This window comes from Diadema setosum, chromosome 18 (genome assembly GCF_964275005.1).
Source record: "Diadema setosum chromosome 18, eeDiaSeto1, whole genome shotgun sequence".
In the NCBI taxonomy this organism is placed as follows: domain Eukaryota; kingdom Metazoa; phylum Echinodermata; class Echinoidea; order Diadematoida; family Diadematidae; genus Diadema; species Diadema setosum.
Window position 1 is genome coordinate 37,049,181 of NC_092702.1, and position 25,280 is coordinate 37,074,460.

Here is a 25,280-nt window from a genome sequence, read left to right on the forward strand (position 1 = left end):
CAGAACAGAAATAGAGATGACAAGTGAAATACTCTATAGGAACACAGTACACCACGGGCCTTGGAAAGCCTTACATACACTCATGCATGCTGCACTTATATCATCATATAAAATTCATATAACTGCTCACTGCTCTAAGTATGTATGTGAGCTCATAGTTTCAGTCTGTGTCAATGCTCAGTAACGTGTTACTAAACTACTGAGCTGAAACTTTTCTCCATCTCAACTCTAGATTGCACAAACCTTGTGGTGCTACAAACATTTGAAGAATGCCTTCCAAAAACATCAAACACACATGTTCACGAACATACAGAAGTCAAGCAATATGTTTTTTTTTGGTGTATTTTTTTCATACATTAAGGTTCTTACCATGGGTTCACGAATTCATCAGTGGATGAACTCATAAATACAGCACATTTCCAAAGCAAAACCATTGTTATAGTGCAGGCATAACATTTTAAAACCACAAATATTTCATAAATACCATAGACTACTATAACTACACTACCAACACTGGTAGCGAAGCTGTCGTCATCTGGTCTTGGAGGATATTTTGATAGGTTGTGATCGGATGTGTTCCGTTCCTCCTTCTCTCTGGTTGGAGGGAGCCCTCAAACCACCGTCAGCACCTTGGTATCCAGACAACATCAGCAGGTCAGGCACACGTCCCCTCTGCTGATCCTGTGTGGGAGCAGAGAATTTCATGCATTAGAATAATATCATTTATAAGATTTTTTCACCTCAGTGCTCATCCAATGCAATCAAGCTAAATATACTGAAAAGTGGGAACGTTGGTATGGATGAATGGTTCTCTCTCAAATTAAATGTTATCTCATTGTTATCTTTTGTGGTGCCCCTTATGGTTTTCCACATGTCATCATCTACAGTTTAACTACCTCTACAGGGGTCCTACAGGCAATCAATATTCTTTACATTGAAGGATTTATAATAATCATACAGTGCTCAGCCCCTCATCGGAAACTGCTTTAGCGGGGGGATTGCTCCAGTGCAACAAAATTTGGATGTAACAAATTTTTCACACGTTATTTCCATCACTTAATCAGAACCAGAAACCGCTCTATTAGGACAAATTCTGGCTGAAACACTTTAATTGCCTGTCATTAATGTCTAAAAATAGTAAGTAAATCCTTTGAAATAATCACAAAGATTTCATCCACTGGTTAGGCAGGAGTACCACTTAAATGGGAGAAGAACATCTCTCCTGACCCCTCCAGATTAAACAGTCATCATGATAATGGTCTTACTTATTCTTTCTATTATCATTATCAGAGATGATATTGAGGTTTGTAGAAAAAGTCGGAAATCAAAGTTTTCAGGTGATTTTCAAACATGGAAAAAGCAAAATGTGTATAGACTTGAGAAAAAAAAAATCTGAAATTAGATTTAAATCTACAGAATATCATGCCTGATTATTACCCCAGCACTGCCAGGTACCCATTTATACACATGGGTCGAGAGAGACATCATGGTTAAAGACATAGGTACTTGATCAGATCTGAAATTGGGACCCCGCCACCACCCCCCACCCCCTCCGAAAGGCAAGAGCCTAGTCTACTACTTATATTCCACAGGGCTCCCACTAATTCATACATACAGAAACTTTTGTATCAACGGATGGAGAAGCAATGATTGAAGAGTATGGATTGGTTTTCATCCATGTCTAGAATGAAAAATCAAGCTAGCTTTTTTTTTTTTTTTTTTCACGGAAATGCTGGATGATCAAGGATCATGCTGGATGACTTCATGGTGTCAACACGGTATTGCCGGAAACAGTACAGATGATCCCGGGATGATGATACCTGATGATCCGTGATGCAATGCGTGAAAGTGTAAAAGGGGCCTTTAATAGTGGCCAGGATGGGCCACACTGTTATTACTGAACACTAAGAACAGCAGCTCAGTACGATACTACTTGGTTGAGCTGCATTTCATTTTGCAGAAGATTATAAAGGAAACCTGTGCCATAGAAAAACTTTTGATAATTACATTTGTTTTGGGTGAATTTTGTCTGAATAAAGCATTACCTACTGACTTCATTCAGATTTTGTATAATGCCAAACTTGGCTCATTTCTCACCCAGGAGATTTCTTCACTTTCATCCGGCGTGGCACTACCCGTCCTGGATTCAGCTCGGCTACTACACTGGGATGACACATCACTGGGGTGGGAAGAGGATTGACAAAGAAATGCAGACATGTAAAAGAAGGATGTAAACAAACAGTCACATGTTGCATGTTTCAGCAAAAAGCCTTTTTAATGAATTCTTTCAAAGTTATGTTGATGCAAGGCAATTCATCAATCAGTTGCAGTCAATAAAACTTGTTTGTATAATAATGGTTGTACTGCCAAGTCACGTCAGATGTCCCTTCATATACACACAACATAGAATACAATACAATCCTGACTCTTCCCTCAGATTTACATGTACTTACAGATCTTCTGAGGACTCTATGGAGTTTAAAATGAGGAACTCTTTTTCATGTAAATACCACACTTGCCCTGCCCCCCCCCCAAAAAAAAAATGGTATGAATGCATAATATGTGGGTAGTTTCTAACGCCATAAAATCTTTGATAAGAAATGTGATTAGAACATCATCCTTCATGTTTTGTTGCACTACCATTCTCACAATACACAGAGTAATTTTCTGAACTGTCAAGACTGATAAATAATTTAAGTCACAGACAAGTGATTCACATACCATTCTGTAATGGTCTATGGAGCAAAATTGCTACATAATAAACATTGCAAGGCAATATATGAAAAATTTAACCCTATTCTAACTGGGCTATTTGAGACCAAGTTTTTACTGGGGGGGGGGGGGGGGGGGGTCAATTTGACCCCCCCTTCAGAACTCGGCCGCCGATCGCACGATCGCCGCAAAATTTTGCCTGAACATAGAGCCGGATGTCAACTACAAGATTACATGGTCATACAATAGAAAAATTTTGATTTCATATTTTTTAATAAATTAATTATGCAAATTAACGCATGAAATCATATTTTAACCTATAACTCCATCAAAAAGACTGAAGGATTATTAAATTTTTGTGTCAGAGTTCCTCAAGACACATCAAACAATTTTCTAGTAAAAAAATAGCGCAATCAAAATAATTTTCTTTTGTTTTTTATTGTTTTGTTAATTTCTTATGTATTTTATTGTTTTTTCGATCTTTTGTTTTCTATTGTTTTTTTGCCAAAATTTATTGGAGGCACTTTTTCAAGCTTATCTACATTAGAACTGATTTATTTCAATGGTTAAAAGTTGAAATAATCTAATTTATATCAATTAAACAAAAAAACACAGTTTGCATTGGATTTGCACACGAAATCATGAATTCGAGCGTTTTTCGGGTTGACATGCATATGCAAAACATTGCATAACTTCAGAACGGTGTACCTGGACGTCGCAAATTTGGTCTCAAAATATGTGGGAGACTCGAATGAAAAAAGTCATGAAACGACGCGGCAAAATCTTTGCGCATTGCGGAATCATGGCGCGAAACGTCGGGGGGGGGGGGTCAATTTGACCCCCCCAGTTAGAATAGGGTTAAATAAAATCTACATGCAGTAGCAGGAAAATTATTCTCCAAAACAAACAATTGAAGGTTTTTATCCCAGATAAAATGCATATATTGGCCTGGTAATTAGGAAGAAAGCAAACAAAGGGGACTACAAGTCATAACTTGACTTTGTGCATTCATAAACACATACTAGCATTGTTTATAAAATCAAACCAATGTACTTCCTCAAACCAATTTACACCGCCTTAGAAAGAGAGACAGAGAGAAGACTTGCTCATCTGCAAAGTTTTTAAGCCTTGAGTTTCAACAATTGACCACACAGAGCTTGAACAAACACTATTTTCATTTGATGCAAATGTGTAAACTTTTAAACTTAGGCTCCTCATAAATCTGAAGCTTCAGTAGGTCTACAGACCACAATTACAGAGTATGAAGGAAGGTGAGAGAAAAAAAAAAATGACTGTTTGTAATTTGGGACATAGTTCTGTCACACATGCTCACATGGTGTAATAGTGCTATGGTTTGTCACATGACTTACCTGGTGTAGCCATGCATAAACTGGCACAGTGAACCCCTCTGGCACCTTCCCTCCAGCCACTGTCCACATGTGACATGTCCTGGGTCCACATGGGAGAAACCACACATGCTGTTGTTGCACTGGCCTGACAGAAATTCCTTGCAGACATTGTTTGTCTGACCTGATAACAATTATATCAAAGGAAAAAGATTTCAGTATTAAAAAGGACAAAGAAATCATGAGGGACATCAAATCCTGGTCCATCATCATTGTGTATTGTATCTTTTGTACCGCTTTTCCTTCATTTAACATGTTCCTTTACTTAAATCAAACACATAGAACTCTTCCTAATATGTTTCCTGCCAAAGTTTGCCTAGTATACATTCTTAAATGCCTCTCAGTTTGCTTATTTTTATTCATTTACTTTTCTTTTTCTTTTTTTTCTTCTTTTTTCTTTTTTTTTTTGGGGGGGGGGGTGTCATTCCATAGTTAAGGACAATTAGACTGTGCAGAGCAGTGCTGAACATTATCAACACATAAACACAGTAGATGTAAGGACCAAAAAGGTCTCATGGTTCAGGAAGTCAGAAATCACCAGACTGCAACGGCCCTTTCAAATAACCAATTCCTCAGCTTCAGTGAAGCTGAAATCCTTCTCACAAATGAAAGACGTACATGTGTGCCTTTGTGGGCTCTATGACGCTAACAGTGGTGAATGATGACAGAGAGTCATGTTTTCACTTTCTATGGGTCATTTCAATTGGTCAATTCAAGCAAAATACCACAGCCTGCACTAACTGAAAATGACTATGGTCTAAAAATATCCTCTGGAAGCCGTAGGAACAAAGTGCTCTGCTGTAATGCTACATCCCATTAAGTTAAGACCAAGAGACATAAAAATGAACACAGTAAAACTTATGCAGTAATATTGCTTCTTTTTGTTGTTGTTGGTGGGGTTTTCTTTTTTTTTTTTTTGCATTTGGGTGTGCACAAGGTTGGCACAAGGGATTAAATCCAGCTTTCTCTTACTGCATACATTACCCCGTAGACAAAATTGTCTTGTCTTTTAAAATTCTTACTATGGAGGAGCTTCTTTTATGCCACAGGAATTCAGAGATTGCTATTAAAATCATGCTGTTTTCATCAGGAAGGGAAAAAGTCATGATGACACACTGATGGATAGATATTCCAGCCACATTTACAGAACATGGACTCACCCCTTTTCTTGTGTTGTCCCTGGAGACGATGCGGGTGTATCTCAAGAGGCTGGTCCACCAGAAGACCCTCATGGAGAAACACGTCATCATCTTCGACAAACTGCAATGATTCATTCAGTACAAACATTTTTGTATCACAAGGAAATGGTTTGCTGGAGTTATGCAATATTTGTCACGAGGCCTGTACTAATTCAATATACAAGCATAAACAAAAGATGTTTGTAAATTTGTTTGTAAATTTACAAACACGAAATTCATGCCTTGCTGTACATACAGTACTGCATGAAATAACTCCTGTTGCTGTTGTTGTGGGTATGACCATCTCTGTAACTTTCATCAGATGCCTACTTTTCTGATTACGGTTTTATTCTCTCTGTCTTCTTTCCTCATGTTACTAAAAAAATTCACATAAACCTCAGTCTGTAGATTTAAATCCTGTGTTCTTCTGAATAATATACAACTGGTCGTAAATCAGAATATTGCCAGCAACTTGGCTGTGTATCGCTCAAAATGTCATTGCGTCATACAATATCTAACTCATTTGGCATCAACTACCATAGTCCCGTCGTACCTCATGGAAGGTCATTATGTGCTTAAAAACAATTTGTAAGGAAATAGAAAAGAAGAAAGGGGAAAAAAGACTGTTGCATTTGCATGGTAATACAAATGTAATGCACATTCTTGGGGTTAGAATTTGTAATCCAACTGCATGTCTAGACACAAGAGCACTATTAAGCCCAGTATGGATATTAAAAGTAACGTTTCTAAATTCCCCTCTCTGCTCATATTACATCAGGGTACAGAAACATGACTTCCTCTACTAAAAAGGGGTTCCCCTCTGTCGGTACCAGTGATGTGGAGTGAAGTTAAATGAAGCCCGTAAACTCATGAAATACAGAAAAACTAGATCAAGGCTTGAGGAGGCCATCAAGAAACAAACATCCACCTGACATCCCCTTTGGTTTTTCTTTTGATTTCTGTAACATTTAAATTTACAGGAAAAGTACTATCTGTATACAGGAAATCAATGGAGCCGTCAAAATCTGAGTGAAACAGACAGTGTCAAAGCATTGCATGTCAGAAATCCTAGTTGTCTTGAAATGAACTCTCTACCACACTCCAATGCATGACACCATTATACACAAGAAGATAAGAAGATAAGAAGATACCAAAACAATGCATATGACCTGTGTATCTTAAGCACATTCATGCAATATCTTCCTCTGCTGCATTGATCATGTTCTTACAAAACACTGCTTACACATTAAATATTCCCTTTACATCTTCATGCAAAAAAACCTACCAAGTAAACAAAAAAATTAATTGCTTTCAAATATGTGAAAGAACACTGAGAGAAAATTATATCAATGTGAAAGTTACTTCAAGAGTGATGATCATGGTAGTTTTTAATCATCACCATGTACAATTATGTTTCATTCCAAAAGAAACACAGACTTAAAGTAGGCAGTGCATAAAATAAAGCATGCAAGAGTTTGTGGTGTACCTTAGACATGTCAGGATCCAGATGCTGGCCAGATTTGAAGCCAAAGTAGCCCCAGGAGTCTCCCATGCAGCCACTCCCTCCTCCAGGATCACCAATGCCAGGACCAGCTCCGCCTCCGGGTCCATGTGAGTAATAGCTGTGTTGGACAGGATTACTGCTGCTATATGCATTGGGGTACATTGCATTGGTACCAGACTCAAAGGCTGTGTATCCAGGCAGGACTATTCTTGATGTATCTGACACTTTGGCTCCTTGTCTGAGGGGCCCCTGGTGCTGGGCAGTTTTACTTCTGGCAACGAGCTGCTGATACTCCACAGAAGATTGGGTCTCAGATGCATCTTCAAAGGTCTGTGCTGTCAAGGGGCTGCTGCTGGTGAACCCTTGCTGAATCGGTTTGAAATGTGAACTTGATGAGATCAGATGCTGACGCGAAGAGCCTGCTGGCATGGCACTGCTCCAGGACTGGGGATGCGGATCTTGGATGGGTTCAGAAAAGGTGGCATCGGTTCTCTTCCAGTCTGCCGACAGTAGATGCTGAGTGACAACAGTGCCTTTGCCTGAAGCAAGTAGACTGTGACATAAGCCTTGCTGACTGTTGGCTGAAGAGCCATGTTGACTATTCATACTTCCTGAACTGACACCAGAGCATTTGTCTTGAGGGGTGCGGTCCATGTCACAATGCTCAGAAAGCTTGCCTTTGAGATCTGCTAGGCTTGTCTCATGGCCATCTCTGGGAACCTCCTCAACCCACTCATCTTCAGATATCATTTCATCAGTTTCAGTTCCACGAGGGCTTGAGTTGCCACTGTTTTCTATGTCACTGATACTTCGTGCAAACTCAAAACGTGAAGAGCTTCTGGAACAGAGATATTTAGGGCTATCTACAAGACTGTCCTCAATGATGCTCTGTTCATCTTGAATAGAACAACATGAAGCACCACCACATGGCTGAGGGCTCAAGAGACATTCCAGTGAGCAAACTGAAGAAGCTTCTCTGCTCTGAGCACCCTCCCCTCTGCTCTGTGTACTCTCCCACAACTCTCTGATGCTGCTGTCATTACAGGGACTCGTGGAGCAGCTGTTGAACTGGCTGTTGTTGTGACTGCTGTATGGACTGCCATACACTCCTCCTTCAATGAAAGCAGATACCTTTGCCATTGGCTGGAATCCGGAAAATATACTGTCGTCCCATGTTACAATCTTGGGTGGGTTGACTTGTGGTTGCTTGGTTTCATATGTGGCCCACATGGCATTATTCATGTCCAGTGAATGAGCTTCACTCATGTTTAGAAGTGAGCTGTCCTTGTGAGACGAACATATCCCCTGCACGAGACTGTCTTCATCAGCACTCACAGAATGATCACTGGGTAAACCAGACATGACAGGTGTGCATGGCTGAACACTTTGTGAGCTATCACTGGGGAGACCCCAAGTTGAACCAGCCTGTCCTGGTGGGCCATGGATGTTGAAGGGATGGGAGTGTGCATGGGTGTGGTCACAGATCCTCAAGAGACTGTCTGTGTTACGACCAGTCCCAATGGGGGCATTGCGGGGCGAGATTGGAGCACTGTCCATTTGGTGGTGATTGATGTCAACGCGAAGTTCTTCAGCTAAAGACGTTGTGTCAGAAGCCTCATCAGCAGCAGAATCTTCCAGCAAACTTTGCGGGCTGGTCTGTCCACTGGCAAGCTGGCAGGCAGAAGCTTCGATGGCAGAGTTGGTACCAGTGATGGATGTTGCTGTAGGCAGGCAAGATCTTGCATCATCTCCCCAGGGCTCCTGATGGCCAATGCACAATGGACTCCCTGGCACAAGATTCTTCTCCCAGATGGATGACGAAGGATGCAGTTGACCTTCGACTGTGGTGGGAGCCATGCTGGCCTCATAATCAGTGTCAGCAATTCTTGTGGAACCTGCACGCCAATCCTTAAGACTATTATGTCTTTCAAACAGGCACCTCTCACTATCATCAGCAAGTTGCTCAGGCCCATTTGGAGAGCCCTTCACAAAAGGCTGATCATCATCACACTCTTCCATGATGCTACGACACAGGGTTTCAACCATGGTACTAACTGCCTCATCAAGTTTCTCCTCCTCAATGACAGCTTTATCTGTATTCTCCTTGGCTTCCATTGTGAGGACAGCACGATTGGGATCATCTGTCAGACCAGCTTCTTTGCCATCCCAGTGTGACATGTCTGCCAGTCCTTCCCCACTTTCGCTGTACCATTCAGGAAACACGTTCCCCTTTTTTCTTGCATATCTGCCATCGCCTCTCTCTCCTCCACGACTGGAGAATTCCCGTTCTCTGTTGTGCCGCTTTGAACCCTTTTCATGGCTCTGATTGTAGCGGTGACCTTTTCGTCCCTGATACTTTGGAACGACAAATGTAGGGCTCTTGACTCTGTTTCTGGAGAGATTGTTAGGCAGACTTTGAGCTCGCTGATAATGACGTTCTTGGAAAGCGACAGGAGAAGAGCTACTGCGAGAGACTGATGCTGAGAAACTCTTTTTAGGCAGTGAGTCCAAGTCATGACTGATGCAGGGGTTGGCAGATATGGAGCCAGTTGAGTTGTTTCGCTTGGGTTTCAATTTCCATGCTCCCTTCGGCTTGACGTCAGCTGCAGCTAACTCTGTCTTATCACTCAGTGATGGAAAGGCTTCATAGTACCTGGAAAAATAAGACAACAAAGGCTCAGAATCACTACTGGATGTCAATCTCTTGTGGAGTTCACTGTGAAAATATATGTTTGTTACCATTCACACTCCTGACCAAATAATTGGCCTTTTCAGAACAGTGTCTAATAACATGCAGCCATGCAAGAAATAGAAAAACATAATCATTTGGAAAGACTAGTGTGTCACCAACTTGGGATTTGCCATACATGTACTTTGTATTGGTTTGAGACTTGACAAGTACATAACAAATGTGAACTATTATCCCCCTGCATGAATGCATCCGCTGAACATTTTATGCAAGTTATTATCCACAATGATATTAACATACAGATGGCACCATCTGCTTAAAATTTGCCACCTTAGGGTTCAACTCTTAGCTATGAAGAAACAGACCTTAGAGTTGCTGTCATTATTCCATGAATCAAGTTTCAAAACATTCAAAACATTGAAATCTGGTAAGGAGGTTGTTGGGATACAGAACTTTTTATTTCTGAGCAAAAGTAGAATAACTTCAGATACAATGTAAATATTTGTATTTTGCTATTTATCAGACTTTCATGTCTGCAACTTCATCAAGAGTAACATGAAAGACATAATGTAAGAATAGAAGAAGGTAAACTTCTAACTTGTCTGCTAAATCCACAATCATACCCACAATAACTGCTAGGACAGTAGACTGGTGACTATTGAATGAATACACAGTGCCACATTACATGTTCAACATTAAATGCTAGAGAGAAAAAAGGACAAAACTGGGCAATGACATACAGTGTAAAACAAGGCAAGTGCCAAATTGTGTCTTGCCCATTCGCGTACACGGAATTAATATTTTTTATAACTCCCAGAAGTTAATTGACCTGCTTATGACCTTTGACCTTGTGGTGACCTTCAACACCCAAAGGGACATTTACCACCCAAGTTTGGTCACAAACGGACAAAGGGATCAAAAGTAATGAGCCATAATCGAAACGCGCAATAAACACTTAATATTGGGCCCTAAAAAATTGTTGACCCCTCTCTGTGACCTTTGACCTTGTGATGACCTTTAACTCCCCAAGGGACATCTACCCTCCAAGTTTGGTCACAAACGGACATAGGGATCAAAAGTTATGAGCCACAATCAAAACGCCCCTAAAAACATAACATTGGGCCCTAAAAGTTTGTTGACCCCTGTCTGTGACCTTTGACGTTGTGACGACCTTGACCTCCCCAAGGGACATCTTCCATTCAAGTTTGGTCACAAACGGACAAAGGGATCAAAAGTTATGAGCCATAAACGAAATGCGCCCTAAAAACTTAACATTGGGCCCTAAAACTTCGTTGACCCCTGTCTGTGACCTTTGACCTTGTGGTTACCTTCAACTTCCCAAGAGACATCTACCATCACCCAAGTTTGACTGCCATTGTAGCAACATGTGCTGAGTTACATGTGATAAGAGAGTCTTGCAAGTAAACTTTAACGTATGACCTCAAATGACCTTTGACCTTATCATGTGACCTCTTACAGCACCATAACATGAAGGTATTCCCAGTGCATCCATCACCCAAGTTTGATTGCCACTGTAGCAATATGTGTCGAGTTATGTGTGATAAGAGAGTCTTGCAAGTAAACTTTAACGTATGACCTCAAATGACCTTTGACCTTATCCTGTGACCTCCAACGGCACCATAACATGAAGGTACCCCCAGTGCATCTATGACCCAAGTTAGGTTGTAATCCAAGCAACTTATGTGAAGTTATTTGTCAAAAGAGAGTCTTGCAGGTAAACTTTAACATAGAAAGAGAGTCTTGCACATACTCTTTAATATATGACCTCAAATGACCTTTGACATCATCACATGACCTCCGACAACACTATAACATGAAGATACCCCTAGTGCTTCTATCACCCAAGTATGGCTGCCATTGCTGTAACAGTTGCCAAGTTATGCATCATAAGAGAGTCTTGCAGGTAAACTTTAACATTTGTGACGGACGACCGACGGACGGACGGACGGCGGACGGACGACGGACGGACGCCATTTGGATCCCTTAGTCTCGCCTTCACCTCCGGTGGGCGAGACAAAAAAGTGGAAATGGTTATGTAAACTGCGTCCAGTCACAGTATACTTTCCACAGTTAGATTTACATGTGAAAATTTTGTACAGTCTGTGAGGTGAATATTCACTAGTGTGGCATTATCAATAACGGAAAAAAATCCTAGGTTCTGATGATAAGAAATATTAAGAATATGCCAAATTCAGTATTGCTGTTAGTGAATGCACATGCCTCAACTACAGAGAGTGAGACACAAAGACAGACAGACAGACAGAGAGGGGGAAAGAAGGGTGTGTGTGCGTGTGTGTGTGTGTGTGAGGAAATATGATATCAGTTTGGGGATAAATAGCATGAATCAGCAACATCTCTTTGAATTTTCAGTGTCTCAGGAGTAAACCATGACAGATGACTGTAAAAGTGAGGGTGATAACAGGCCGGGAGAAAGAAACAAAATGATGTCATCATAATGGATAGGCTAGGAGATGGATACTAACCTACACACAAAATCACCTCTGACTTTTATAGTATATTCATAGAAGTAAAAACTAATGGAAAGGCAAAGGGCACCACAAGAAGGAATGATGGCCTTTAGACTTACACATTACAACCTTACAAACCTTGTAAGATGCTTGTAAATGCTTTTCAAACACAGATGCTTGTTTAACCCAGTCCCATTTAAAAGCTATTCATTAGTATGCCTTGTCTAAAGATTTTAAAAATGAGACGGAGCAAAGAGAGGAATGTTAAAGGGATGGTATACAGTGTAGTTTTGGTTTAGATGGAGATTCTGGTTTCCAACTTTTCTGTGAGATAATTACCTCAAATTCATGAAATTCTCCCATTGAGTTTCTTAGATGTAGGACAATTTGTCAATCAGTTGCTATAAGAAACCTCATATGAAATATGAAAACATACAATTCCATGACAATTCAAAGTTTATTTGATGAAAATTGGTTTTGAAATGGCTGAGATATTAAAAAATGAAGTAAAACAAAGTGGTCCTAATAAAAGGAGGGTCCCATCTCCTATTAAGACCTCTTTGTTTTTGGATATCTCAGCCATTTCAAAACTGATTATGATCAAATAACCTTTGAATTCTTCTTAAAATTGCATGTTCCTTTATATTTCATGGGGTTTCTCATTATCTGAAAAAGAAAAAAAATCCTTGGAAACCTGACGCCCCATCTCTACCAAATCTATAATTCCTTTAAGGGTCGTACCTCTCCTTCTCATCAGCTGGATCATCTGAGTTGGGTGTGTTGCTATGGTCTGGTGAGTGGCTTGGTGAAGTGTTCTCCTCCCGCTCCTCTTGGACTTTCTTCAGTTTGAGACAGAGTTCCTCCACAAGGCCTTCAATCCCACAGTCCTATCAGGCAAAAAGACATTACAAGACATATTACAATTTAAGATGGCTTGGCATGTTCATCATCTGTGAATGGTTTACAACGCATCTCTTTAACTTCTTTTACTCAGCAAGCTGGCCATGCTGTACCCTGGGAATTCTGTGAGTGCTCTTCTAGTTTTTGCAAATAGAACTCCCTGAACATCTGACTGACATATGTGACCGTGCATCACAAAACGAACAAAAAGTCGCACACACTGATTTTGCGAGAGGACTGAAAATATGTGAAATGGGTCAACCTAGTCGATCTTGACTTTTTCATATTTTCTATAAGAGCAAGTCTTCTACATTATGCTAAAATTTGGGATCGTAAAACGGGCAGGAAAGTGTGTTTTTTAGCAGTTTATCTCGAACATTTTTGGCTGAATAGTGTGATTAGGTGTGTCTTTAGAGTCCCTTTTTCATTTCTGAAAAACCTTGTACACACTCTTCACTTTCAACTTTTGATAGGATTGTGCTACTGCTTTGAAAGTTGGCATTAATTATGGACAGAATGTGTTAAGGAGGCATGCTTAATTTCAGTTTAATCTGATAATCCCTTTATTGTTGTTACTCGGGTGGTTTACTTCCTGTTTTTGTCCCATTCATCGCGCAGCTAGCACGGTTTGGTAAAGATTAAGCGCTTGAATAGACACTGTACTTCAGAGCCTCTTTTCTCAGTTCACACTTTTCCTGAGTTTGTGCTTTCTTTCCAATTTTAAATAGGTTAGGAGAGTCCATTTGATTTGAGTTATACATCATTTTAAAGCTTAAAGTCTGCTCTTTCAGAATATAGTCTTAACTAATGTCTGGCGACTTTTTGTTTGTTTTGTGGTGCAGGGTCACATACGATCTTTTTCCATACCAGTATTTGCATGATTTTGTCTATGGATACTGCTCATTTATTGTTTTCCGAATGCACAGCTTCAAATATTGACAAAATAAGACATTAGAGCCTGAGGGGAGGAAACAGAAACAGAAATACAGAAATTTGCAAAGAAAAGAAAATTATTTAGCATGAATAAATGAAACCAAAAATTTTGAAATTAAACCAGGAGAAAAACTATGAAGCATTATGCATGTTTGATGATACAGAAAAAAAGAAAAGATAATTAATACAACTTGGCTATAAGATTAGAATTGAAAGTCACCAATAAACTTGAAAGGATTTTCTTCCAATTCCAAAGAAGTAATTCTTGGCATTAAATAAGGAGGTGCTGCCATGTTAGAAAGCTTCTGTTCAGTAACAACGAATTCTGAACACGATTACTAGACAGACTCAAGAAGTTTAAATCTAATCAATACTGAAAGGTGATATGATTACATTATCACAGTACACATATGTAAGTTCAGTATAATGTTAGACATACACTGCACTCCACACAAACTCCACACAACTACATAGAAGTCATACCAACATGAAGCCTAGATACAACTGTGTCCTTCACTAGCAAAGCAGCCCAGTCTGTCACCAGCAGGAGAATCAGTGACACAAAGTCCTCAGAGTCTAGTATGACATGTTGACTGTGCTGAGTAATCTCATTACTTAGCAGCAACAAGAGGTCAATCTGTCTGAAGTTGATTACTGGCCATAGGCACAGGCAGTTAAAACTGTGACACTAGTCGCACACAATTTAAACAGCCTTTCAAGCCCAGACTACTAGTACATTGGTAGTCCACATGTTGCAAGCCCTGTTTTCATCACATAAAAAAAAGGATGACGTACAAGCGTACACATGTCCAGTTGTATGTCATCTCCATACCCATGCTCCCTTGCATTTAGTTTCTTTTAAGATTAAGAAAAAAACACTTTTTTCAGAAGTAAACACTTTTCTTCAGAAGAACTTGAATACCTTAGATATCAAAGTGACACATACACTTTTAATACACAGGCATAAAATACGAGGAAAAACTAGACCCACTTTTCTATTGGTTCCCCCTTCCCCCACCACATCTGAAGTACGAGTGTATGTGATTTCCATAATAACTCAAATGCAGACATCTCTTGGAGAAATTAAGATATGATTGTTTTCTTTTCTATAAGCACTCAAATATCTTTCCCTCGGTGAAAGACACTCACTTCCCTGTCCCACTATCAGGGAAATCTAGAACTGTGAGCAGTACTTCAGTGCCTTACAATGAATGTACATGTAGATATCTTACAATATGAGTCATCTGACATTTTCTTGAGTTCATGAACTTCAAGGTAACACTGTTGCAGCTTTTAAAAAAAAATACATAAGGTACATTGCATTATTAAAGTAGGAAAATGAATAATTAAGGCTTACTGACTGTAAGACAAGGTCCTTAATTCATTTGTGAATGTGTGTGTAAGGGGTGGGGGAGGGGCTATTGCATAAAGCTACACTCGTAACACCTCCCCCCCCCCCCCCACCCCCCCACAGGAGATCTTCATATACATGTACTTTAACCCACTGAGGACGGTTTGATTTTGCTAGAACACGCATTTCCCACAATGGGTTAATAGTGACCGACAATACAAAGTTAGAAGCTAGAAAAGGACTACACTGTTGCTACATTGAAAAAGAAGAAATGTAATAAAGTGTAGTGTGAAAAGTAAAACCTATCATTGCATGTAGACCTGTAGCAGCACAGTCCCTGTACTGTACATAAACCATTAAGAGATCATAGTGACATATGAAGGGGAATACAGCAAGTTACCCAAAGTAGAGGGCATGGTAGATTCATACATCATGAGTTCCACGTGCTGTTATTCAGCTAACAACGTTTCTTCCACGTGTACTCAATGAGTCATATCCACTTTGTAGTCTGTTTGCCACACGACGCCTAGCAATGACTTGACCACAAACTCCCACAAACTTGACACAACTTGTACTAACTGACAAAAAAAAAAAAAAAGAGGAAAAAGTTAGCTGTCAATGTCAAGCGTAACATTCCTCGGAATTTGCACTGTCACTGAAAAATGGCAGAATGACTGCACCAACAGACATTAAAGTGCAGTGACCAAAGTTTAGGTGAATGCATTGTTTGTGCAATGTGCTTCACTGTCATTTGGCTACTCATGATCAAGACTAACCATGAAGTTGATTCAGCCTGGGATTTATCAGGTTCATCAGGGCCCTTTGTTCTCAATGACACTGGCACTGTGTTGGGACTTGAAATGTCAGCCTCAAACACATTTTCACGTTATGACAAATGTGAATGAGAAAGACAGCTGCTGATTTTAGTGGTAATTTTATAGGAGGAAGTAGCGGTTGAGGGTATGCAGTTGAAACATGTTCATGGCCAATAATCTGGCACTGGTTGCTTCATCTTGAATTGTTTTGTCTGCATTTCAACACAGAAATGTGTAATAGCGTAATTGGCAATCCACTTTATGTATCACACACAAAAACATGAGTGAACGCAAGGATATTGAGTAGCATCCAAAGAACGATAGAGCACAAGTTGCCTTTAGCAGTTCGTTGATCATTATCTATGTGCTTGGAATGATTTATACAAAGTCAATACAACAAAAAGACATGAACAATTGGTCCTCAGAAGTTAAATTCACGTTTCCCAATCACAGTCTAAAAAATAAACACAAGCATGGAGTTCTACATACCAAAAATACTGAACCCCTCATTGTCATTTTTGTGTTCATTCTCTACTGAAGGCCATTGATTCTTTATTACAAATGTGTAGCATGTCACATTGTCTATTACGTATCAGAGCATAAAGGATTTTCAAGCTAGCTTAGCATCGGTAAATCAGTTCACATTGTGTAGTCTACAAGAATGGTAACTGACTTTTTAGTCAGTGCAGTACAATCAAAACTATTTATATCATTTCATCTTGGCAGAGTACTAACATGATTCAAAGCAAAAACAAAACAAAGGGTCAGACAAAAAGTGCAATTACCTGTAAATAGGGAAACATGTCTGACACAATAGCTTTTCACAAGGTCAGCCATGAAAGGCACACATTATCAGCATCATGTTTTCTGATTCTGTGATACTGTTGCCAGCATCTTGACACAATGCACAATGTGATACGAAACAAACTTCATGAATAAATGGTTTTAAAAAAAAAGATAAATCCCAATGATGACCGGAAGTCTGCCCATTCTACAATGTAAGTTATGAGTGACAAACGAACTACATGGCAATCCCAAATGAAGAGTGAGTGACCAGGTTTATGGTACAAAGACATTATGTTTTAGCTGTGTTATTTTCAATTAAAATGGTCATGTTCTTCAGGTATACATGTACACAACCACACAGTAGCTGCTTCAGGAGTGGCACTATAACTACAAATTGTACACTGATGCAAATGGAAGTACTGGTATACTGAAATAAAGTTATTCCCCATCCTCCCCCCCCCCCCCCGAAAAAAATAATAATAAAAGGAAACACACACACACACACCCACATCCACACAGTACACACACACACACACACACACACACACACCCACACAGTACACACACAAAAAAGAAAAATAAACAAAACAGACAGCTTGAAAATTTTTACACTAATCTACAATGAATGCTTTAACTTTAAAGCCCTTTGCTACCATTTGCAAATGGGAATAAAAAAAGCTTTTGTGGTTCAAAATAGTTCTAAAATATGAGTTAGGGATGATAATTACCAACATGAAAATATTAATCAGTATAATTAATGTTAAGTATTGTTAAATATACAAAATTTGAACACTAGTTTTATCAAAAAAACATTTCTGAAATTAACCGTCACTGTGACAGTTGAGAAAATCAGTGATATGGCCTAATATTTGCGGCTTGATTTTGACATTCTTGTACAGTAGGGTGTTTTCAGATACAACTGAACTACGGTGTACGTGTATGTGCATTTAATGTGATTTATTAAAACATTTTTTTAATCACTGCTCTCAATGTTAAAAAGTGGTTTTAAAGGCTTGACAACATTTACTTCAAATCTATGCAAAAACGCATGTACGTTGTACACACACTGTATATATACAGGGTGTTCAAAAATAAATTTTATAACATTCAGGATGTCAGCTTTTCTAGAGTGCACGTTTGTAAGGCCACTCCTGTACATGGAATAAGATTGAACCTTAAATCATTGTTCACAAGATGGTATCAATAGGGGCATTTACATTAAACCACAAAACAAACACTTTCTGTTTTGGGGGCAGAAAATGTGCATGCACACACACACAAAAATGCTCCCTTTATAATATATTCAGGCTTTTAAAGTGTAGTGCACACACCCAACTTGCCTAGACTGTCTTTGAGCAGAGGCTACTGATCTGTGTGATTCTTACATAGAGATCAGAAGTATGGGCAGGCCAGGCAGGAGATTCTCCGGACCAAGGATGGCTATGATATGACTAAAAACCATAATGAAAATAGCAAGCTGGGGAGAGAGCACCATTACAAGCAAAAAAAAAAACCTGAATAAAGCTTCACTTCTGAAGAGGGGTTTTCCCTCACATATTGTACAGTATATAACAGCAGTTGCCTACATGTACAATATAGCAACTCAGGAGGAAAAAATGGAAAACAATACATGAGAAAAAACACACACACACAAAAAAAAAAACCCTGTGGTTTATCAGTGGCGCTGTAAATCCTCCTATGATTCACTGTAACATAAAATCTGTAATACTTTTATTTCTATTAAATGTGTGAATATGAATACATAAATTATTGGAATATGCAAGACTTTAAAATGTCTGATGCTACAAATAATGTAGGCCTGATAAACTGAGTAACTAATCCTCAATTATTAGTCACTACATTATAGGAATCAAATTCAGTTTGGATAAACCCAGATAATCAAAGATCATATGTCAGGCTGGGAAGAGGACTGGGTCATTATAATACTGGGTGACACCAGCAGTGTTTCAGACTTGACCTCATAGCAGCACTGTTGTCAGAACTTTTTTTTCTGTAAAGGCTGCAAAACAGTGATTCTCAAATTTAGCCATTTACAAAAACAACATCAAAAACAAAAACTTTTAGTAGGGAAATGGAGCTGACACAGAGTCATTCATTGAGAAATTAGATTCCAACATACGCGTATATCTGAGAGAGTATTTCAAAGAAGCCATGTACACAAATAGTTTTTTTTTTTTCTTGACACTATCTGTATAGTCACACACCTTCCAAGGTACACTACATGTGTAGATGTCATCAATTATCATGTCCTTATACTGTACCTTTAAACTACAAGTGGGACACCCTGGGGCACGTGGATAGAGCATAAATAACAAGAAACATTTTGTAGGTTTAAGTTATCAACTAATCTTACAGATTGCTAACTTTCAAGTGCGTCTACACAAGGCTATTCAAAACTTCACGTATAGTACAAACTAATTATCAAAGTTTAAAACTTCAAGTTACATGTATTAAATCTGTTAAGATGAGGAACATCACGTGAACTGAACTATTTTCATGCATAATCATCATACAGACATACTAATTGACACTCTGGACAATAATCTCAATGGACCTCTATTGAAAAAAAAAAAAAAAAAAAAAAAACTTTAGTGCATTCCGTTGGTAATCCCTGGAAAACAGAAAGTACATGCACATCAAAGGAATGGTAAACCCTAAGACATAAATTTACTGACTTTTACCCATATATAGTGCCTCTAATCAGCACCACTTTGTATGACAGAGCCATGTAATGTAAATCCTTAAATTTCTAAAGAATGGTGTGGATCACATGAACACACTGATAAATCAAGTAGGACACTATATTATCTGATACTGTCTTATCCCAACCTCTGCATGAACTTTAATATTTCAGTAACAGCCCCCCCCCCCCAAAAAAAAAGAGAGAGAGAGAGAGAGAGAGAGAGAGGGAGGGAAGTTGAACTAGCATGAGATCATTGTGCAAAGGAGCTCACAGTCACAGCACTTATTTCCAGACAGATCAGATCTCACTGCAGTGGAGAGATTAAATCTGGAAGTTACAATGTTTCAAGTGAGTCATCTTGAGTGACCTCTGGACTGTACACTATCACGAGGCATGTTCTGTCAGGTTAGAGTTAAAAAGGATTCATTGCAATAAAAACCCTTAACCACATTTTTCTAGATCAAAACGTAAAAATCTGTCCCACGAAGGAAGTCTGTGGTATTTTTTTAACCTTTCTTCAGTCCTGCTTCTCACATTTGCCTTCAATGTGAACATGCAAATCTGAGACATGCATGGCTGTACAAAATGTGTTTTGAAGTACAAAATCGTCAACAGTTTCAAAAACTACACAAAAGACCTTGAAGTGAGCACAATATCATGCACAATTAGTATCATGCATGATTGAATTCGTATAGCTAGGAAATGTGGAACAGTAATTGGTGGAATTCCAGCAAACACATTTTCTCTCACTACAGAGCAATTTTAACGACAGGTAGCATCTTTACTTGAATTCATTGATCACTATTAAAATCAGCACACAGTAACCTGCATCATATCACAATCAGAAAGACAATGCAATACTAATGATAGATTACCTAATTTGTGTATTTGCTACAATTTTTCCAATTTTTATTTGCAATATTTACATACATTGTATATAAGTGTAGTAATGGCCCTTTTCTATGTGTTATTTCAATGATTTTCATCACATCAAACCTTAAAGTAACATTTGCAATATAATTCATAATGTATTGTAAATGTTTACCGAAGCCATAGTTGGTGATACTGTGAAGCATTTACGTGTATAAACAGACATGGACTGACTTAATTTAAATATTACTATTTCTATTTTTTTTAATGTTGATTCCTTGGTACACAATTGATTGAAACATGCTTTATACAGTTGCAAATGTAAGCCACAGGGGAAGTTTAAATCTACTTTATGACTTGAAATGCAAATTACTGTAAAACATGATATATTCGTGGCATGAATTTTTCGCGAATTGGAGCCGACGGCCCTTTTTGCGGCATGAAATTTTCGCGAACTGCCACTGGCATTCAATGCATATAGTGTAGAAAAGAACTTTTGCGTGCATTTTAATTTTGCGAATCTTCGCGCTCGCGAAATTTGCGAAATTAAAATTGACGCGAACATTCCTCGTTTTACAGTATGCAAGGTAGGTCCTACATGTGTACATGTACATGTAGCATAGACATATATTTCACTGAGCTGTTTACTGACCTACATGTGTATTTGTAAACAAACTATTTTGGTCAATTTAAGCCTTTGATATTCACTATTGTGTACAGAATGCATATCAATCTCTATATTTTTTATGTAGGATAACATAATCTACATGTGTATGTCAGGAAACTTGCTGTACAGTTATATTGCATACTGATGGCACTTGTGCAAGTTCATGAAAAACAAGTCAGTAAATCTAATGTGATACAAATGCATATTTTTTGGGGGGGCCCTACAAATGTATGAAACATTGAAGAGTTACAATGCAGAGATTATAAACATTAAATTTTTGATTCTCTAATATCAAAGATAATATACATCATGTAAAATCATACATATTCCATTCATTTGCCCACATGTGCATTACAGTTATTAAGTCTATATCTGAGGCTACACTTGGCCACAAGCAGCAGTCAAAACAATCTTTAACCTACCATGGCACACGGTAGAAAGCAACAAGTTAAAAATCCAACAGAGGCAGGAATTGATGAAATGATGTCTGATTCAACAGCTGTGGTATTATTCCAGCAATATAACATCCACTGGCCACTGGTTGAAATGCTTCACAAGCAAACTACAGAAAGAAGGAAGAACTAGCTGAACTGTTATGATGCAGCTATCCCAAGCAGATGATGTAAATAGAGGGAAGACGGTGAGCCCCACTGTTCGGCATAACATGATACCCGCTGTAAATGCCAATGGAGGTGCCATGTGAAGACAGGAAGCATCTGTTTCGCACGCATGTAAACATCAGCAACTCCTTGCATCACTGTCGCTCTTTCTCTCTGTTTCTTTCTCAGACCTTCCACTCCCGCCCCCTTGAATCCCTCCCTCAGATTACCACAGCATCTTGATCGCGACCCAAAACAGAGCTACGGAGCCATTATCGTCACTGACTGTCGTCATCTCAAACATCATTGCTACCATCACGGGGCCAACACCCACCCCAACCCAAGACATTTCAGCCTCTTCCGACACCCAGTTGTGCCCCTGAAAGCTGGCTGGGGTAATACCATTGGGCTGGCATCACAAGACCTTTGCTGTCTCCACACCAAGAGGCATTCATTGTCCTGCCTGAGGACAATTCCAGGACTTCACTTCACACAAAACCTCGGGTACTGTTACGTTTCACACCCAGTTATAATGTCGTCTTTTGACATCCTCCAGTCCAGATCTACACATTAAGATTCATGTTATATGAACAACTTTGTGCTGTGTAAGGCCGATGTGAATTCAGTAAAATATCACAGCAGAAAACTGACATTAATCAGTTTGAAGTATGTCATTCTTTTTTTTTTTACTTGCTTTTTTTACAAGGGTATATTTGACAGGTAGAGACATGCCACATTGATTAGAGTGACACCAAGTGATAATGAGATTAGACTTTCATTTGCCTGTGTGACATTGCTCAAAGTTTGCCATCATGTAACGTACTGATAATAGTTTTCAAAAGACCAATTGGCTATCATAAACACTGCTTTTGTCAATGAAATGTGAAACTGAGAAGAGATGGTGACATTACAGTATCCTCAGCTAGCCCTAGTCAGGATAATTGTGAGGGAACTAGCTCCCAAGTTTGATGTTCACAATGCACCTCTCCCAAGTTGTGTATGATGCAGTGCTGCTGCATACCACAAATTCCTCCACACTTGTCTGGCATTTACAAGAGGCATGTTGGCTATGCCTGCGCACACGGGCCATGACATGTGTATGGGAGAGGGTACAGCACATACACACAGAATAAAAGAACAAAACCTGCATCCAGTGAGCAGCACAGCACACACAGAAAGATATAGGGACACTCTGCCAAGGTGGAACTGCCTATATATGGTCTAATTAGGTTGACAGGCATATCATGTGCAGGACTGAGAAGGGGGGAGGGAGGAAAAAGCAAAATACAGGGAACTTGGCATGACATAGACCTCATACAAACATTCTCACAAATCATGTTCAATAGGTGAGCTGCCTTCATTTTCAAGGGCTATTAAAACCTTCTGGTGAATGGATAAAAATATTACTGTGCTATAGATTCCTTGCTTCCTGTAGATTCCTTTGATTCTGACTCCCTCTTTGTACTGTCTTCAAGCCAAAGGATTCTACAGCACCTCCACAATTCCTTGGTTTACACACTAGCCCTGTTGGAAAGCCTTCCCAATTTTGAACATGTACATTGTATGTATTTATCACACAAATGTCATAGGACAAGCTCTGTAAAAGCTCAGAATAATCCCAGTTTGGCATGGAATATAAAAACAACCCTGAATTTCCTATGAATTCCTTTGAATGCTTGAGGCATCTTCATGTCACACTAAAATAGCCTATTTTAACATTATGTAAATTACCATTGTGATCGCAAACAGTCTGCTGTGATTCATACACTGTAACTGAAGGTTGTTATGAGTGGCTACTCAAAACATGCTGGTTTCCTGACTCTACTGAATTTGATGGATTTTTTCCCGATAACCAAATTAAGCAGCTATTTTATCCACCAACAATGTGGGTGTATACGTACATATGCAATGTAATTAAATATGAAAAATCCAATTCCCATTCACTTAAAGTTATTGCTACGTAAAGCATACCTGGGACAAACTTTCTAGTATTCAGTAGCGGCTTTTTTTACAATGATATGCACAAAATTTGCATTTGTTGGTAAATACATGTAGGTCTACAACATGTATACAGGTCATTTCTTTCAGATCCTCCCCTATAATAAGAAACATCAATACACATTCACTAGTAAGGAATCATGAACATCTCATATCTTAGCATAGATTACATTTTATGAATTGTGTAAAAACAAATCACATCTTACTGAGAACGTATTGTAATTAGAAGGTATGTTCATATCATACCTTAGAGGGATGGTGCATTATTGGTGGAGATGAGAATTGGGCTTTTAACTTTTTGCGAGAATCCAAGAAAACACTTACAGTATGAAATATTACAGAACATACCATTTTAAGAGGAATTCAAAGTTTATTTGATGAAAATCGGGTTTGGAATAACTGAAACATCCAAAAACAAAGTAAAACAAAAGCGATCGTAATAAAAGGTGGGTCCCACACTTTATTAGAATCGCTCTGTTTTCGATATCTCAGCCATTTCAAAACCAATTTTCATCAAATAAACATGGAGTTCCTCATGGAATAATGCTCTTTCATATTTCATAAGAGGTCTCTCATTATCTCACAAAAAAATATTAGAAACCTGAAATTAGGTCTCAACCTAAACTATATGACCCCTTTAATAATTGATGACAAATTTATCAAGGAAGATAGGGAAAATTCTAAACCATAAGCTCGTTCACGCAATGTTCATCAGTGATAACAGTTTTGATCAAAGAGCACTACTACTCAATAATGTAAGGGTACAGCTTTGTGTTTAGCTTGTGATAACCCCAGCTAGTTTGCATATGAACACACTTTGTACACATGGGCCTGAATTCACGAAGGTGGTACAAATGAAACCATGCTTCAAACCATGGACAAAAACCCTGGAGCGCCAAGTGTCGCATGAAATATTTCGTTACGAAATAAGTCATTTCGTCGATGAAATGATTATTTTGTAACGAAATGACAACATTTTGTAACTAAATGAACATTTCGGCCACGAAATGATAATTTCGTTAACCAAACGGTAATTTTGTTGACGAAATGACCAATTTCCTAACGAAATATTCCGTGCGACACTTGAAGCTCCATGGTTTTTGTCCATGGTTTAAACCATGGTTTCATTCGTACCACCTTTGTGAATTCGGGCCATTAGGTACAGTATGTAATTTCTCATGACACAGACAGTGCAGCTGCAAATGTCCATTCTATTACCACTTTTAGCGCACATCTCTTTTAAAACACATAGGCTAGCGTACTGATGTATTTAAGGTTGTTCTCTTAATGGGTTTTTTAAGAGACCAACCTTTTCTGAGAACACATGTATGTATTTGGAAAGAGTTGCTAAATACCTGAAACTGCTGCATAGGACCTTACTCTTCTCTTTGTGATTTGAATGTGGCTTTGCTTGATGATGTACACAATGTGTACATGATATCTTGTCACTGAACCCCATTTTTTCATTCCAATTTCGACATTCTCATCAGTCTATGAATCTATACAGTATACTTCACATTCAAAATACAAGCCATCTGGCATATAGCAAGATGTAAAGGTACTGTTTACCATTCGAAGCAGTGATTGAAAAAAGGTTTGAGTTATCACATTTGATGCATATATGTGTATGTCAGTTGTATTACAAAACATCCTAACACATAAAATTTTTGCAGCAAAGC

At 38.8% G+C, this 25,280-nt stretch overlaps 1 protein-coding gene across 1 annotated transcript in view; it reads right to left on the minus strand.

Annotated features, from left to right (window-relative positions):
• Window positions 1-226: 226 nt before the first annotated feature.
• LOC140241736 (uncharacterized) overlaps window positions 227-25,280 on the minus strand; it is a 35,158-nt gene continuing 10,104 nt past the window's right edge. The window contains exons 3-8 of the mRNA XM_072321487.1: window positions 12,720-12,865; window positions 6,783-9,453; window positions 5,279-5,378; window positions 4,083-4,242; window positions 2,098-2,179; window positions 227-681 (exon numbers count right to left, since the gene is read on the minus strand). Of these exons, the coding sequence (XP_072177588.1) occupies window positions 532-681; window positions 2,098-2,179; window positions 4,083-4,242; window positions 5,279-5,378; window positions 6,783-9,453; window positions 12,720-12,865 (3,309 nt within the window). The 3' untranslated portion in view covers window positions 227-531. The remainder of the gene's footprint in view (window positions 682-2,097; window positions 2,180-4,082; window positions 4,243-5,278; window positions 5,379-6,782; window positions 9,454-12,719; window positions 12,866-25,280) is intronic.